Source organism: Falco peregrinus, chromosome 6, assembly GCF_023634155.1.
Source record: "Falco peregrinus isolate bFalPer1 chromosome 6, bFalPer1.pri, whole genome shotgun sequence".
Taxonomy (NCBI): domain Eukaryota; kingdom Metazoa; phylum Chordata; class Aves; order Falconiformes; family Falconidae; genus Falco; species Falco peregrinus.
This window is the reverse complement of record NC_073726.1, coordinates 45,514,352-45,532,787: the sequence shown is the minus strand read 5'-3', so window position 1 is coordinate 45,532,787 and position 18,436 is coordinate 45,514,352. Positions and strand designations below refer to the sequence as shown.

At 36.2% G+C, this 18,436-nt stretch overlaps 1 protein-coding gene across 4 annotated transcripts in view; it reads left to right on the top strand.

Annotated features, from left to right (window-relative positions):
- The window catches only part of DOCK4 (dedicator of cytokinesis 4), a 256,201-nt gene that overhangs the window by 224,234 nt on the left and 13,531 nt on the right, over positions 1-18,436 (top strand). For all 4 annotated transcript variants that reach the window (XM_055807173.1, XM_055807174.1, XM_055807171.1 and 1 more), the window contains 13 exons: positions 1,529-1,677; positions 2,751-2,837; positions 4,631-4,735; positions 7,008-7,149; positions 7,759-7,925; positions 9,176-9,262; positions 10,959-11,135; positions 14,593-14,676; positions 16,474-16,593; positions 16,947-17,068; positions 17,313-17,433; positions 17,955-18,036; positions 18,252-18,361. In XM_055807173.1, coding sequence (XP_055663148.1) covers positions 1,529-1,677; positions 2,751-2,837; positions 4,631-4,735; positions 7,008-7,149; positions 7,759-7,925; positions 9,176-9,262; positions 10,959-11,135; positions 14,593-14,676; positions 16,474-16,593; positions 16,947-17,068; positions 17,313-17,433; positions 17,955-18,036; positions 18,252-18,361 — 1,553 coding nt within the window. The remainder of the gene's footprint in view (positions 1-1,528; positions 1,678-2,750; positions 2,838-4,630; positions 4,736-7,007; positions 7,150-7,758; positions 7,926-9,175; positions 9,263-10,958; positions 11,136-14,592; positions 14,677-16,473; positions 16,594-16,946; positions 17,069-17,312; positions 17,434-17,954; positions 18,037-18,251; positions 18,362-18,436) is intronic.

Genomic DNA, 18,436 nt, shown 5'->3' with positions numbered 1-18,436 from the left:
ATCCTGACATGTATTTATGCTCTGCTATCTTTTGCTTCCTTATTTTGAATGATTTGTTATCAACTTCATGGTTTTTTTTTTAAAATTGGTATATAATTGTGTTGCATATTTCTAGTACCAAACCGCAGCATGAAACTGACAACAGTTGTTACCAGTCAAGCAGCCTGAGAGCTGGGTGATACCAGAATCCAGATTGTCTGTGCAACTTCAGCCCATTTCCCTTGCACGTGTATTGCAGTGCAGCATAGTTTTGCACCGTGCTTAGCATTTTACAACATTGGGATTCAAAGCACACTCTCCAACAAACATCTCCTGCAGTGACGTTTTTTTATCCACAGGTTCTTAATCTGGATGCGTAAGAGGAACACTGCTGTTAGAATGTAGAGTTTGATTTATGTCGCTTGTCTTATGGCAACTTATATGGCAGAGGCAGAAGTAGGATATGGTTCTCTGGGAGAAACTTAGCTTAGCATAAAAAGTACTTTAGTACTTCACAGTTATTTTCTGCCATTTGTACAACCTATGAAACCTGCAAGAAAGTAAGTCCAGTAGGCGACGTCTTTCTCCAGTGCAGTACACCTCCAGAGCATGGCCCATCTTTGTACTGACTCACTCATGCAAAGTGGTCCTGTGAGTGGAAGAACAGACTGGGAACACTAACTTGGAAAACAATAATGCATATGCACAGCTAGCCAAATTGATTTGTCATAACCAGTAGTAATTCTGGTGTTTTGTAATTGGCCAAAGTCTATCTTTGTATTAGAGACATTCATTTAATATCAGTTTTAGTGTACTTTTTCTAAGGAATCCTTTAAATCAAAGTAAAAATAGTAATCATTTTTATATTCCCAGGCTATTACTGCCAACCATGATCTAAAGATTACTACACAGTTCTCTGACCAGAGAGCAACAGTAGGTTTGACTCCTTCCCAAATGAAAAAGAAATAAAGAAATTATATTTTTAAAAAATATATTGTCTGTGTACTTCTAGATTACTTGTTAGGGTAAAGGCTCAGCTATGAGGGATTTATTTCTCAATGGCAAGAATGGAGTCTATTAAGCACACATCTGCCTCTCCATTTCCCTCCCAGCCCTCATCTCTTTTGGACTGTGTCCACGGTCCTATCTGTTGTCTTTCCTTTATCTCTACTGATGTTCCTCATGTTCTGGTCCTTGTTCCCTGTTCAGACAGCAGAGCCGTTAGGAGTTTCTTCTTAGCAGTAGGGAGAACTAGAGTTAAGCAGAAGTTGTTTCTTAATTTCTCTGTCCCCTTTGTATTGTCAGACTTCAGGAAAACTGTCCCAGTGATTCCACTTTAAATAGTGTGTGAAAATCGTAAGCTGAATTTATTATAGCTATAGATAGTAACTGTCCAAAATCAGCACTACCATCTGTCTTATACTTGAAATAAATCAGTTACGCGTTAAAAAGGTGCATCTCATCAAGAGCATTCACATTTCTGTGTACTTTGTTTGGCTGTTTTATTTGTTTGGTGTTCGTAAGTACCATGCTATAATTTGTCTTGTAGAGGCTGCCTACACGCTCCTGCTGTACGATGAGCTGTTGGAGTGGTCAGATCGGCCACTGAGGGAATTTCTCAACTACCCCATGCAAACAGAGTGGCAACGTAAAGAGTGTCTCCATCTGACCATCATTCAAAACTTTGACAGGGGAAAGGTAAAACGGTCCTATTTTACTGAGTGGATCTGGAAAGGATAGTTTATTAATTCTAGGACCTTACTTCGAGGGGTGCAATCTTTTCTCATATAGAGGGGAACTGTTATTGCCTGATTAAGCAGTTACTTAGTGACACAGTGAATTTCTTTTAATCCTGTGTTTGTATCCTAGAAGTCCCACAATTACATGTGAGAATAATTTGCACTTGTGTAGCAATTCCTTTTGTAATTGGCAAAGCACTTTAGAAAACATGGTATAATTTCACCTCATTTTAAAGGTGGTGCAAATGAGCCATATAAAGCTAATGAAATTCACTTGGTGACCAAGTGAGGAAAAAAATTCAGGCGTCTGGATTATAAGGACTATGTTTACACCTTCTTAATTGTGTTCTCTCTTTTAGAGTAGCAATTGCAGAATCTCTAAAAGGGAATGGGTTTGGGGAATCACAGTTCATTGCCATAACTGAGAATGCTTATTTTGAATTAAGCAAGAGTAAATATCCTGTAGTCTAAAATTTCATATATATTTTCTGTGATTATTTGTCTGGCTGATAAACAAGCAATTCATTGCCATTTTATGTAGCTAGTGTAATATCCATTTAAGCCTATTAAATGTAATCAAACTGATGTTGATCATCATTTGTTTCAAAAGATTCTGTAATCAGCTTATAGAGTTTAACTTATATGATGCAATAAAATATTTTCCAATATACGAAAATTGAGGATATGTAAAGAATAGAATTTTAAAATGTAAAAATCATACTGTATTGTATCAATCTCATATGTAGTATCAGAAGAGATGTTTATCGATATAATGACTTATATCTTGTGTAGTGATACTCCTGTAAGAATAATTTATTAAATAGGTCTCTAAATATAATTTCAATTCTTCAAAGAATTCATCAGTATTACTCAGTAGCTATCATCAGTGTGTCTAGTGGGCAATATGTTCTAATATTTTCAGTTACTGGAAGAATGACTTGGTATAGAAGTATAGAAAGAACAGACCACTAAAATCACAAAATGTCAAAGAGTTGCTTTGAAATTAACTGAACATCTTTTACTTGCTTGCAGTGTTGGGAAAATGGCATTATCTTATGCAGGAAAATTGCAGAACAGTATGAGAGCTACTATGACTACAGAAACCTCAGCAAGATGAGGGTAACGTACCTGAGTAACTTTTGTCAATCAGAGATCCAAATCTTCATAGTTTGGATTAAAAATATTACTTAGAAAATGAAATTTTCTATGGAACAGTCCTTAAGTTTGGTTTGCAAATTTTATTTTTTAGCTTGTGGGGTTTTTTCTACAGTAAAGAATTTTAAAAAAAGGGGAGTGAGCTTTTTGGAGAAAAATAGTAAAATAAATGATCTTGCAGTGTTTGTACCTGTAAAGCATCCCTTTTGTGTGCATGCTTGTTGCTACAAATTATTAAAATTATTACAGATTCACTTTCATTGGTTTCCTGTGGTTTAGCCAGGGAATGTCCTTTATACAGTCCTTCACTAGGAGCAGCAACGTATCTTTGTAGTTGTGATTGCGAGCATACAGCTTGCAATAAGCAACATACTCCTTTGTCATTTTTTTTATTTACTGCTTAAAAATATCATCTCTTTAATATCCTGTAGCCAAAATAAATCTTTCCTGGCACAGTCTTCCTGCTCTTTCATTTTTCTTGGAACTCTAAAGCATGGTTTCTTTCTTCATTCTTTCTGATACTGTATTTTAAAGGTTAATCAGTCTTCCCTTTTCTTACCCATTTCTGATGGATTCAATTTTATATTACAGCTTCCTTTTTGAATTTTCTGTGTGCCTAGGATGCTTGCTTCCAGGACTGACTGAATTATACTTAATCCAGAGCTGTTTAACAGCATTATGGAAAATTCTCAACACAGAGCTATGTGGTAGTACTCCCTGTGATCAGCTTATTCCATATATATTTAGATATCCCACTGACAGAATCCTATAAGCAAAAGCAAACTGACTATCATCATGTGAATAAAATAATTAGTTTATGCACATTTAATTAATTGCACTTAATATGGTTTATGTTTGAATTGAGAAATACCCTTCTACTATCTCTGTGCCATGTATGTTAATTCAAGACGGGAGGTGCAGGGATTTTTCATAGCACTATAACAAGGCAGCTGTTGGTATGGTATACACATTAAATAGCTGTCTGCATAGCTAAAATAGGGCTAATACTGGGGGTTTTTTCACAGTGTTAAGAACTTAAGAACAGAGAATGCTTTGCTGAAATATCATCAGAAAAAGGGGGCTTCATTAAGATCACTCTGTGTCTGTTTTGAGTAAAATAAAAGCAGAATGTATGATCAAAAATAATGTTCATTGCTACTGTGAGATTTTTAAAGGAACTCACATGTGACACTGAAGTCATTGGAATCTGATATGATTTGGACACAACTCTCTTTAATATGGAAATTGTACTTTGCTGACTAAACTGACAATATTACTGTCATGTGTTTGGATGATTAGCAGATTACTGGGTCATATGTTTCAGACTGCATTTCTGTTACTTCCATTTTTCATTAAAGATCTATGCATTTTGTCATTATTTTACCCCTTTAATATAGGTACTTCATATTTAAAAGCAGCTTTTTTACTACTTGGAAATTTTCAGGTCATTAAGAAGTATAATTATTTAATCTGAATCATTCAGAGTCTTCATAGAATGGTTTGGGTTGGAAGGGACCTTAAAGATCATCTATTTCCAACCCCCTGCCACAGACAGGGACACCTTCCACTTGACCAGGTTGCTCAAAGCCCCATCCAACCTGGCCTTGACTTCTCTATGCCCTTATCATTGCTTAGAGGTGCACTGCAATTCCAGTACTCCAGAGCAGTGTGCTGAAAGCCCCTCCCTTTTGTAATAGCTTAAGGTAAAAACATGTTTTCAAAAAAGACTAATTGCATTTCTTATCAATCTCACCCAGATGATGGAAGCATCTTTGTATGATAAAATTATGGATCAACAGCGTTTGGAGCCAGAATTTTTCAGAGTTGGATTCTATGGGAAAAAGTTCCCATTCTTCTTGAGAGTAAGTGATGCGAAAACAAACAGAATGGAGTAATTCTGGAATTAATTCATAATTTATTCATTCATAATCACTTTCTCTATGTGAAAATTTGATCATACCACGTGCAAGTTCTTAGCCTATGAGAAACAAGGAAATCTTTGTGGTAATTAATGAAATATCCTCATGTTTTCAGGGTTAAGAAAAGGTTGTGTCTAGTGAAAGGACAAATGCTAGGCTTCCAGACTCCAACACAAACTCAATATTCATGTTTATGTTGGAAACCATGCACCTGTACTTTTCCACACACCGGCATCTTTTCATGGTAGTTGGTTCCTTTATCCTGTTCTGTTTCTGCTGGTGGCCGCTCAGAAGGCGGCTGTCAGGAGAGTTATCCCTTGGTAGTGGGACAATCAGTAATTTAGCATTTAAGTAATTACGTTCCCAAGTTCCATTTTTTAAAAAAATTAGTTAAAATTCAACATGCTGACTTTCATTAATTATCAATAGACTAAAGCTGACAAGATATGTAAAGTTACTCTTGAACGTTTATCTTGGATTCTGAAGTTACCGAAGTGCCCTCAAAATTTTTAGTTATGTTTACACTGTTTCCCTCTTTCACAGTCTGCAGTGGTTTAGCCGCATTGACTGTCACATTGGGAAGAGAACAAAATCCATCTTATTCATGGAGCTGCTGCAATCGTAATGCAAGCTCCTCTTCCTGTGGTAATTCAAATAAGTGACAAAGGAACTTCCTCTGTATGGTGGAGGCCTAAAAAGCCTGAATTTTCTTGCCTTTGTGGTGGGGAAAATGACAAATTCCAAATGGTAAATACAGCATGAAGTTCTCCCCTTTAAAAGAGATGAACAAAAAGTCTTCAGGGCACATAGGTTTTCGTATTGCCTAGTAGTCATCTGAATATAACATCTGTGTAAACCAATTTGAAAATGTTAATTAGAAAGAATTTTAATGTTTAGATTACTGAATGTTAACTGATGAAGTGAAAGTACTGAAAAGTTACACAATAGTGCAGTACTTTCGGACCTGTAGGTCTTTCAACTGCTTATGCATCTGCCCAGGAAGTATTTATGCATTTTTCAAGTTAAATGTACATTGCACAGTTTTATACATGCAGGAGCAATAAGGAACACCTCAAAACTTACTATATTTGATTTATTTTTTTATGGCAAAGCAGTTTGTAAGTCTGGCTGTGTTAGCTATAGAAGGAATAAAGAGTAAAGCTTTCACGTTTTCATTTGTGGTTGCACAATGACATTATTGCAGTTGATTTCTTAAAGCAATTCCTATGAAATTCCAGGCTCTCAGAATTCAATGCTTACTGTCTCTGTTGTCAAGATATTATGAGGAAAACAGCTGTTTCTATCTAAACCTGCTTCAAAAGGAATACAGTAGTAATGACTTTTTAGAATTCTCTAATGTAGCCTTTAAGAGGAAACTCATTTAAGAGTGTTTTAGGAAAATGGTTACGGTATTTCCTTCTTCTAAATATGTATGCAAGCAGAATCAAACCAAAAAGTGCTGTCCACTGCTACAGGAAGCCCTCAGCACCACCACAGTCAGTGACCAGTTTCAACAGCTATTCCAGTTCCAGGCATCTCATGTTGCATGTGGGATGTGTGTTGTATCTGTGTTCATGTTGCACAATCTCAGGAAAATAATGGTGCAACTTCACAGTGCGCATCCAGGTAAAAGAAATTATGTTGGAGCCAGGAGTATTCTTTTACTTCATATTGCAAAAACTGGATATTTTTAATTTACCAAGCTGATAATTGATAAACATTTAGAGGAAAAGGCAAATCAAATGCATTCTACCATTTCCTTTTGCATTTTCTTCAGAATGATAAAACTTCAGAGCAAAGTTTCCTAGTTCCTTATGGGAAGGACTTTCAGCCCATTTCATTGTCTTAACCGTCTGTTGCATTATATTTTTGTTATATATTTTATACAATATGATATATTATGTTAGTTACATACTTTAATCCAATAAGAACAGTTTTTCCTTTCAGACTTTTATTAAACTTTAAGTATAACAATTGAAATTTTCCAGACTTTTGAATAAAACATACTTTATATGGTAAATTTTCCTTCTTCTAACCTGTTCTTTCTAGATTTCTTATTTTCATTTTTGCTTTTTCTTTTTTTTTTTCCCTTCTTAAAATGATGTAAAAATTGCCCAGAAAGTCTATATTCAAGAGCTTGTGTTTGGATCTATTTAACGATACCCAATTATTTTCACATAACTTGCTCTTGGTTTTTTTTCCTCATTCTGCTCAGAATAAGGAATTCGTTTGCCGAGGACATGACTATGAAAGGCTGGAGGCCTTCCAGCAGCGCATGTTGAATGAGTTCCCACATGCCATTGCTATGCAACATGCTAATCAGCCAGATGAGACCATCTTTCAGGCAGAAGCACAGTGTATCCACATAATCGCAAACCCATACGCTGCAGTTACATTTTTCATGCTTTTAAAAAATGTAGGTACACCAATAGCCAATTTCAGTCACAATGTGCCTCTACTGAAATAAATGGTAGGTGAGAATTCCCCTGCAATTTGTCCTATTCACTCTGTTATGTTTAGAATTCTTTTGTGTAATTGTTGGTTCTATTTAAAAATTCCTTGACAAGTTATTAAGATTCTTACTTTAGCCAAAAGTACTTCTAAAACTATCGCTGCTGTGATAATGGTGTACCGGTTCAAGTTACAGTCATTCAGGTTCTTACAATACAACATAATGCTAGCATGGCGTGACATATCAAGTGTAACAATACATTTAATTAAATCCCTTTACTCTATGTACTAGTCCATTGTAAATAGCTCTATTTGAAAAATAAATATGAAATTTTCAACAAAACAGTACAAAGAAATACCAAAACATGAAAAATCTCTCAGGTTCCTTTCCCAAGCCAAGTCTAGAAGCATTTCATGATGCACACTTTTAAGAGTTTTTCTTCTGTCATGCTTCGGGAGTCAATATGCTTTGCTAATCTGAATGAGGTAGGATAGCCTTAACTATATACACATAGATTTGCAGATTTATGCAGTGACACCAATTCCAGAAAACCAAGAAGTCCTGCAGAGAGATGGCATTCCTGATAACATCAAGAGCTTTTACAAAGTAAATCACATCTGGCGATTCCGATATGACAGGCCATTTCACAAAGGGACCAAGGACAAGGAAAATGAATTCAAGGTAAACTACTATGCCCCTTTGCCAAGCTACTGAACCTGTAGATTTTTTTGTGACATCAATGATAGTTGTGTTACTGAAACATCATCTATAGTTGTATTATTCAACCAAGTGTAGTATAATAAATATTCTAGAGGACGTGGTAGCTCCAGCTTGACTTATTTAAAATAAAGTAATATGAAAAATATATGGGTGATGGGAGGGTCTTGTTGTATATCAGAATAGGGGAGAAAAACAAGTACTTATTTGTTTTTGCATTGGTGATACATAGAAGGCAGAATTGGAGACAGCAGAGCAGCCTCCAGAGACATTTGTAAGGTAGAAGAGAAAACTTTGAGTAATCTGAGGTATGTTTAGGACTGACAAAAGTTATCTCTCCCCAGAGCAAGGGAGAGACAGTTTTGACTAAACTACAGCATAATGTTCTGTTCCTGTGATATCAAGACTAAAAACTGCCTCTGAACTTGGAGATTGTCTCAGGGAAGAACAGTAGTTCCTTCCCTAATATGTAAATGAACACTGTTCCTCCTAATAAAAATGTCACATGGAAAATTCATCTTATATTTTTCTGGAGCAATTTGAATTCTGACCCACTAAAACCACATCCTGACACAGAATATGTTCTGGTATTCAGACACACAAACAGAATCATCCCAAATAATTTCGTTATAAAGTTAGAGAAAATAACTTTAAGGGCAATAAATTAACTAAATTAAGTCACTATTATCTTCTAATTAAAGCTTAGGGCTTTATTTTAATTGTACACCTTATATATTTTGTGTTAGCATTATCTTTTGTGTTGATTTGTCGTTTTAAAAACCTCTTGCACAAAGTGTTTAACAGTAGTACGTTTGAGTATCCCATCAGCCATACCTTGGAATCTCACATAAGATTTCATAGAGGAGTTGTTCTGGTTCTGAACGCTCCCTCTTCTCACGTTATCTGGGATAGGAAACGTTAAAGTGCTAAGTCAGTTGTGAGTGACTTTTGGAGATTAGGGGACATCACAGAGTACAGAATAATACCATGTTTAGGGATGAAGAATCAGCAGAAATTACTGCTTAGTATTAGGTCCTAGAAAGCAAGGAGAAAAGTGAATGTCAAAGGCTTCTGGGATAGACATTTCAGTAGAAATTTGGATGTTAATTTTATGTATATTGTTACTTAAATGAAGGATTATTAAAGAAAACTGAGAATGATTAAGAAAATTATAGAGGCAAATTGGGGAAATAATCTGGGTTTATGTATTGCAGAGTCTATGGGTGGAAAGAACCACACTGATCTTGGTGCAGAGCTTACCTGGAATATCTCGTTGGTTTGAAGTGGAAAAACGTGAAGTAGTGAGTATGATACAGATGACAATACATATTGTGGGTTGGTTTACTTCCTTAATCATATGTTATTTGATGAACTAATTTAAGATTTATTACCCATATCTCATTTCCTTGAGCCATGTTTCAAGTTGGCTACAACAAAATTATTTGCAAAGTATTTTGAGTTGTCTGGTTTCTCTTATCTTGAAAAGTATTAAGAACCACCCATATGATTCATTTAAACAGTTGAGGAAAACAGAAGTTGAGAACAATAACGGGCTGCCAAACACAACATCTAATGTCAGCAAATTACTTTCTTAAAACTCAGCATGATGAAATATTTTATACTTAGAATATCTATAGCTTAACTTATCTTTCAGTATTCTTGAAAAGCACGCATTCTCCAAGTTCCTGTAACACAGCAAACTCCATGTGGGTATATCTCTGTGTCTGCCTAGACCTCTGTTGAAGTTCCCACTTCTCAGCATGGGTAGGGAAGCGTGCCTACACAGAACCCATAGGAACAGTGTCTAATGCAGCAGTATTGCTGATGCATCGTAATTTCTTCTCCTTTCTTGTTATATTTCTTAGAAAATCCTTAAAGACATTTCAAATGTATTCGGAGGAGAGCTTCTATAAAGATCTCTAAATAACTGGTCAGTTGTTGAGCCCAGGAGTATAACATCTGTAACTACTTTCTTTCCTGTCAACGCCAGACTTGCAATGGTCCCATTAAATATAGGGTTCCCATTGTGCAACTGATTTTTTCTAAAACTTTGTTGTGTTTTTCTTTTAAAATAGCAACAAAATGTCATTTGCTCACCATCCTGATATTCCCCTGTAGAAAACTAAAAAAGGAATTTAGCAAAAATTAAAATTGTGTGCAACAGGAGAAATTTTTAGTTGACTCCTACTGAGTCCTTACTAGGTTAATATGACCCTAATATGAAGATTCTCAGTTAACTATCATGTTACCATTATAGTCAATGTTTCTAAAAGTTAACTGTAAAAATTTTTCCTAGACACATACTAGATCATGACTGAGGTTTGTACTCATAAGTTTTGGTAAATTATAGCAACTGCAGGTCTGTACTCTTGATATTGCTTAGCTTTTTGCTTTTCCTGCAGATCACGCTACCTGTGAGAAAAGCTTCCTCACCCTCTAGAAGGGATAGGCACACCCCGCTCAAGGACTACCCTTGATTATCATCTTATCTCAAAGCTTACATTCAAACCCCTCATCCATAATATCTAGTTGTTGAGTTCACTTTGGGTGAGGGAAGTAACTTGCTGGAACTGAAGCTCTGCTCTGTGCCCTTAAGCATGGTGTGAAGCTCTCCCTCACCTCAAGCCCAGTTTAGGTAGTTACCAAGGACAGTTTAGCCCTGAATTCCAAAAGTTCTACCACAGGCTGAAGTGTGTAGGTGCTTTGCAGCAAGGGCTGAGTAACTTCTCAAGGTCAGATAATGAACCTACAAGAGGGGCACAGTCGTTTATTTTGGTCCTTGATTATGTGATAAAATTAACTCTCTGTGCTCAGTGTACACTCAAGAGAGTGTAGCCCAGGTGAGAAGAACTTTCTCTGCCCCAATACTCTAGGAAATAGAATAACATTGGGTTTTTTTAAGAAATAAAAAAATACATTTAATATGTATTAATATTAATATGTTTCATCTTTCAACTAGATTAAGTATGTTTGCAATGTTCCTCACTCCCCTTTCAGGTGGAAATGAGTCCCCTTGAGAATGCTATTGAAGTCTTAGAAAATAAGAACCAGCAACTGAGAACACTGATTAGTCAGTGTCAAACTCGACAGATGCAAAATATTAACCCTCTCACGATGTGTCTGAATGGGGTCATTGATGCAGCAGTTAATGGTGGAGTTGCTAGATACCAAGAGGTAAGCAATTTATCTTCTGTTTATTAAAAATTTGTCATAAGACAGTTTTTTATTGATTTCTTTCTCCTACTAATGTAGATCCTCTGTATGAATTGAGGACAGAAAGTACTATATCAATAATAGTTTTAATTATACCTATATCTCAGTTTTGGTTGAGGTGATGTTAAATATGTACAGCTTTATTGAAACAACGGTCTTGTTGCAGATAGTACCATGAAATTTGAGTCATGAGTTTGTTCACAATTACCTTGCATTCTTGCATGGTTGGTTTGGGTATTTTTAATGAAATAGTTAATTGTAACTATGTTATTATAATGTATTTCTTTCCTCTGTCTTTCTAGGTCATGAGCTACTTCTAGCCAACCAGCAAATTTACTTTTGTATACTGAAATTCTGATTTTAAGATATAGATACATAGATATATAGATATGTAAAAAATTATTTTCTTGAAGAATCATATTTTTCTAGATCCTACTTCTTTCTTTTCTCGAAGTTTTTAAGGAAAGCTACTTTCTGGAAAAATCTCGTAAGAAATAATACATATAATTAAGAAATGTCTAATGCTGCATTTGTTCTGAAAAGTTGTTCCTCGTATTATCATCTCTGAATCATCTTAGGACAACCTTAAATGTTTGGGATGCTGTATTTCCACAAAGTTCTGTGGAATTTCAAAATGGCAGTAAAAACAAAGGAAGGCTATTTCTTTTACAGCCCAGCTTGATCTTCCTCTTTCTCCTAATGGTCTTATGAAATACTTGAGTCTGCTGGTTGTTCCTTTTCCATTGAAAATGTCAAGTTGAATATTCTGTCCACTTGTCTCAAAGGCTGCAATATTCAGTGTTCGCTCAACAGCGTTGTATTTGGTAAAACTGAATCTAAGCTACAAGAAATTGAGTCCACTACAGCGTTAGGATCTGTCATCAAAACTGCAACATTATGAAAATTGTGGGACTTAAGCAAAGCAGTATCATGTTTGATGTTTCCCAGCTGCCTTTTAAACAACAACAACAAAACTGCTTAGCACGATAAAGCGCCACAAAGGGAGTCCGTTGAGAAATACAGTCATGTCAGAACTATGTCTGGTTTGAATTAGCAATTTCAGAGCTAGCTCTGTGTCTCTGCATAGCTTTCCATTCTTCATGAGCATATTAAAGATTCTAGCTTGCTCCTTTCTTACTGTTCTTAGCTACAGTTCTTGATCTCCTAGACAGTCTTCATGTTTCAATTCCCTTCTGTCCTCTCCCTCTCTCTCTTGCTACCTAAAATAGGACTTTTCACTAATTTGTGTTAGAAACACCAAAAATTTCACCCTCATTCTCTTTACATGTCCCTTTTTCAGTCTTTACATATAGTCTTTCTGCTGTTTTGCCACTTCCTATCTTCTGCCTTCTTTCTTTTTTTTCTCCTCTATAAATGCTTTTCTCTGCCTGTTTCACTTGCTTTTGCCTTCTGCCCTGTACAAAGCTTAAAACTCAGTCTTGGGGTAAGCATGGCTGTGTCTTTACAGGTATCCTTCTTCCCTTCAGGCAACTCCCAAGGTTTAAGAAATGTTAAGACCCAGCAAATAACATCCTTTGGCCAGCTGATGCCTTCCTTGATTCTGCTTCCTTTTTTCTTCTCCTTTTTTCTTCTGCTCCCCCTCCCTCCTTGTTTTTTCCCCTTCTTTTTTTCCCCAAGCAGCTGTTCTAAATTATTTGGCACTTTGGCTGGTATTGCAGGTGTTAAAGCTATGTTTTCACTGATTTCAGTGCAGGAACAGATTCCAGGAAAATCTACAGAAGTAATAGTCATCATGCAGCATCTTCACGGGTGCTAAAAAATGGCTATAAACTGAACCACTGATTTTTTAAAAGTCTTCCAGACACTGCTGGAAAGACATGAAGAGTGTATTTTGTGTCCACTAACACCTCTCAAACTGCAACTATAACTTACGTTTCTTTTAGTTCCTTTACATGTGTTGGAAGAGTAGAGGCACTTTCACGACTAATTATTGGAAACTACCAGTCCAGTTCCAGTAACTTCACTGGATTTAGTCAGATATCTTTTTTTTTTTTTTTCTCCTAAAATACCTGTGATTCTGTTTGAAGTTACATTGTTATTACATCTCTGACTTGTATTACAGATCTGTATAAGTCTCAGCCCAAAACCATTGGGACACCACCTGCTTGATACTGAAAGAACGTTAAGCTTGTAGCTTGAGGGGGAAAAAACATAAGCTAGAAGAAGTTTGGGATTTGGGATTTTAGCAAGTATCAGAGGGCTCCTTTGAACAATTTAAACATGGATTCTTATAATTATGCTTATCTGTGGTGAAAGCACCATGTGAAATAAATGTTCTTCATTACAGTATCAGCATTTTCTAGATAGGTCTCAGCACTTCCTTGTTGTGGGTTGTCACATCATGAAATTTTGGAACTGAATCAGAGGAGTCTGCCTATCTCCAGCTCTTCTGCTCTCCATATTTACAAATTATTCTGCATAGCAAAGATTTTAACAGCTAAAGCTAAATGGAGAACCTTGTAAGAAATATAGGAGGGAAATGCTAAGACAAGTGCCAAAGGAAAACACAGCACAGAGCAGCCACTATTACTCTTTCAACTCCATGAACAGAAAACCATGTGTATGTATAGGTATGTGTACAGACACTTTTTGTGACAAATGCATTTTTGAGAAGGTCTAGAAATCTTTCAGATGAGCAGCTGGGCATTTTCTTTAAAGAATATTGTCAAGAATTCCTGTAAACACAATATAATCCCCTTTCAGGGTAGGACATGTTAAGAAAAATGGAATCGTGAACAAACAGTTCTATGTCCAGGCCATTGCTGGTGGGTAAAATGACTCTGGGGTACTATAGCTGACTGGAGCATTGGAGATGCGGTGGAAACTCATGTAAGCTTATGAACAGACCTGGATGTTGGTCAGATGCTCCTGAAGTGAGAAGTAATAACTTTTTGATGTCAATGTCGCTGTGAGTTCTTCAAAACTGTATTTATATGAAGAGTGAATAAGAAAATGTCATAGCTCCGATACATATAATAGCATACAATTCCACACTGTTCTTAAGACGTCTTTATATTTAATGAGTAATGAAACTCCTAGTGTGAAAAGAGAGCAAACCCCAACTCTAATTATTTAGAAGTCTTATCTCTCCCCCATGAGTTGTGACATATTTAGTTTAGGTGACCTGCGTATGGTTTCAGCTCTGATTTGCAGGTTTTCACATTTGATCCAGGATCTGTCTTGGATATTGAACAACTAGTAAATTCCACTCAAGAGTAGCTCCACTTTATTTGTCCATGAATTCATATGTGAATAATTAATTATTTAGCATTTATTATCCTCTGTTGCTGTGGAAAGGAGCTTTTGTTTTGCAAATATCATCTAGAAAGTTATTTTTAAAAATCAGTTATGTGTTTTTAGTCACTTCTATGTTACTTTGTGATTTTATTTTGCCTAGGCATTCTTTGTCAAAGAATACATCTCAAACCATCCAGAGGACGGAGAGAAGATCACGCGCCTGAGAGAGCTGATGCTTGAGCAGGTAAAGTGGGAAAAAGACAGACTAGGTGGCCTGCTTAGCTGTTCTAGCAAAAAGACTGGTGGTCTTCAGTATTTTCTGAATCAGATACCAAGTAGACAGTAACTTCATATACAGGCAGGTTTCTGGGTAATGTTAGTATATTTTTGCTAGTCCTTTTCATCATCATCTTAATCACATCAGACTATTCTAAGTTAAAGTTTGAATGAGAGGCAAATCTTTGTGTTGTCATGCTTGTATGTATTTGCACAACAAACATATATTATTTTACCATTACTGCAGAATAAACATAATCTCATTGAAATGTTTGATGGCTTTAGCAAATACTTCTGTGATGTATTTTAACAATACTACAGAACAAACATTTTCACAAAAAGGTTTCGCATAAGAGCAAAAAACCACAAAGGATCTTATTACAGTGGAAGATATCTAATAATAATTGCCATATAGGTAAGCAGTAAAATAAACACCAAGTGATTAAACAGGTGAGTATTCTGTGCATTGTATGACTTTTGTATTATTTCTTCATTTATTTATAAACCAACAACCTATTAGCCTCAAATATGAGGTTGTCTCCATTTGCAGATGCTGAAAAAAAAAAAAAATTCATCAAATTGTCTTACCAAGTATTTCAGCTTTCTTAACTGGCATTTACCTATCTTTGTTCTATGCAGCATGTTGAAATTTCAAACTTTATTGCCAGCTTGGGATAAAGAGGTCAGAGTATTGGAATTTGGCAAGATGGAAATTTCATTTTTCGTCATTATGGTATCATTTGGTCAGATCAGCTGAAGGACAGATTCTCAGGCAGTATAAAGTAGAATGGGTTCACTGAGCTCACTTTAATTTCATATAGTAATTTAGATTGCAGTTTTGGTTTTTCAAGCGATAGTTAATCTCACTAACTGTTACAATTTAAAGCTGGAATTAGTAACTTATTATGACAAAAACATGAATTCCAAGCAATAGCAGTTAAACCCTGTCTGGCACCAGCTGATGATTTAACAGAAACCATGGAGCGTTCAGAAGGGCCGGGATGGCTGTATGCGCAGATGGATGTGCTGCAGTCCTGACCTCAGGTCAGTGATGCTGTGCAGCTGTGTGCCCATTCACAAGCTGCCTGAAAACATCAGCTAGTAGCTCTCATCCAAAGATATTACAGCACAGTGTAGCTATTTTGTTCTTAAATTTGAGTTTATCTGATTCCTCATGTAACCAGTTCAGTATTTTACGTGCCTGTGACCAAATTTGAGCAAGATCAGAGTGTTAGCAATGTTATTCTGAAGCCTGTCATGCCTTGCATCAAGAATATGCATAAAGTCACCACTTACTGTGGCCTCTGGGGAGTTCAAACAGGATAGGGAACCATGGACTTAATTAAAAATATATTACAGGGTCTCTGGTGGATTTGGCCATTGCTGCTGTTTTCATGCTTTTTGTAACTGCTCTTGTTGAAAACAGCTGTTATTTAGGGTTTAGAACTGCTCTTTTGTAAAGTTTCCATTGAGCCAGATTTTTCACTGTGTTATCCATAGTGGGTTTTATATTAGAGTTGAATTTGCGTAGGCCGGATCTTTGGGAAAGTTGAATAGTAAAATGGCAAGAGTCATAAAACCTCTTGTGTATTGGTTTTGGCCTTAGGTGTTGTTTGATTACAGGTCTGTCAGGGACTTATATACTTGTTTTTAATACAACGTGCATTTTTTTTTTCTTTTATTAATATTCTAATTGATGATGAAAGTGTGAAGAAAATGGATCAAAATTATATTTCCCCCCACTTTCCTGCTGTCTTTTCTGCAGGCCCAGATTCTAGAATTTGGCTTGGCGGTGCACGAGAAGGTGGTGCCACAGGACATGAGGCCGTTGCACAAAAAGCTGGTGGATCAGTTCTTTGTGATGAAGTCAAGCTTGGGAATACAGGTATGTAGCAGCTGCATGGATAAACCGGGAGACTGCTCAGCTACAGTAAGGGTTGTTTCATTTTCCTGGCAACAGATAGTGACATCTTTTGGTTGGTTGTCCACATTACAGCTTGTAGCATTCTTAACACTACCAGAAGGCAAAGTTAATAAACTTTCTATACAGTGCAGAGAAAAATAGTTATGTTTTACTAAGGGGAAAGTGTTACCAGTGAAAATCTAAAATATTTTTCTTAGCAATGATGAAGCTGATCCAAAATGCAGATGTAACTGTTCAAATTACTGTCTGTATCTTACAAAATGCTTAATGATACTGTGTTGATTTTAATTAATCTTCTTTTAATAACTTGCCAGGAATTTTCTGCCTGTGTACAAGCTAGCCCTGTTCATTTCCCAAATGGAAGTCCTCGTGTATGCCGAAATTCCATACCTGTTTCTATGAGCCCTGATGCTGCCAGGGTAATACCACGACGCAGGCAAGTTAAAATACGAGAACTTGCAGAAGATGACTCATAAAATACTGTTATTGTGTGTATGCTTCCTCATACGGTCCTCTTGAAGTATCTTCAGTCATGAATAGCTGATATATATGTTCTCTATCTCTCTCTCAATAAATAAATCCAAATTAAACTGTGGAGATCACTAAATGTGCTGTTTTCTCATGAAAAATTATGATTTGCAACTAGTTAACCATTTTGTGTTTCATTATTCTTGTAATAGTCCCTTGAGTTACCCAGCTGTCAATCGGTATTCATCCTCATCACTGTCATCCCAAGCTTCTGCTGAAGTCAGCAATATCACTGGGCAGTCAGAAAGCTCTGATGAAGTTTTTAACATGCAGGTACAAATTACTGTAATTCTTCAAACTAAACAGAATCTTTCTTACAAGGCTATTTACTAAATTAATGCTTCTGTTATTTCGTTCAGAAATCTCAAAGTTATTGCTGATACTATTTTTAAAAGAGAAATCTTTAAATGGGCTGTTAACCTTCTTAACATAGAAATAATTTTTTATGTAACTGTTTCTTCTTCTTTAACCTAGAGCATGAATTTTTTACAAAAGTAATAAGCAGCAACACACTAGGATGCAGTCATCTGACCTTACATAGACTTTTCTGTGCAGTTGTCACAGTTGCGATGTAGTCATTTTAATATATTAATTACATTTCTATTTATTTGATACTTTACTACATTTTTGTGTATTTACATTGATGCTCTTTACATGTTTGCTATTTTCAAATGCTGAGAGACTAGTCTAACAGATTACAAGTTCTTTGTTTTAGTGAAAAGTTGTCTTGCAAATTTTTGTTTTCCAAACCACTAAGTGTGATGTGGTAACAACAGCATCTCTTCTGTACACAGCCTAGTCCGTCTACCTCAAGCCTCAGTTCTACTCATTCTGCTTCACCTAATGTGACCAGTTCTGCTCCATCCAGTGCCAGAGGTCAGTGCTGGTCTCCCCTGGTAAACCATATTAAATTCTTGATACATTACACAGCTGAATTTCTGCATGTTATCACTGGTCAGGCATCAAATTTAACCTATTTTTTGAGGAATATGTATTGTTGGGAAAACAGGATTTCTTTGTCATAAGCGTAGAATTGAAATGTCTTGAGTTTCACTGCATGAATTTAATCACTTGACACATTCATGTTCTAGCCTCTCCTCTGTTGTCTGACAAACATAAGCATTCCCGAGAAAACTCTTGCCTCTCCCCCAGAGAGAGGCCCTGCAGTGCCATCTACCCTACTCCTTCGGAAACCTCGCAGGTAGGAAGCTTGTTGGGAATCCTCTGAATGCACATAGCTAAGGTGATGGTTAAAGGCACTTAGTGAGCTTTGAGC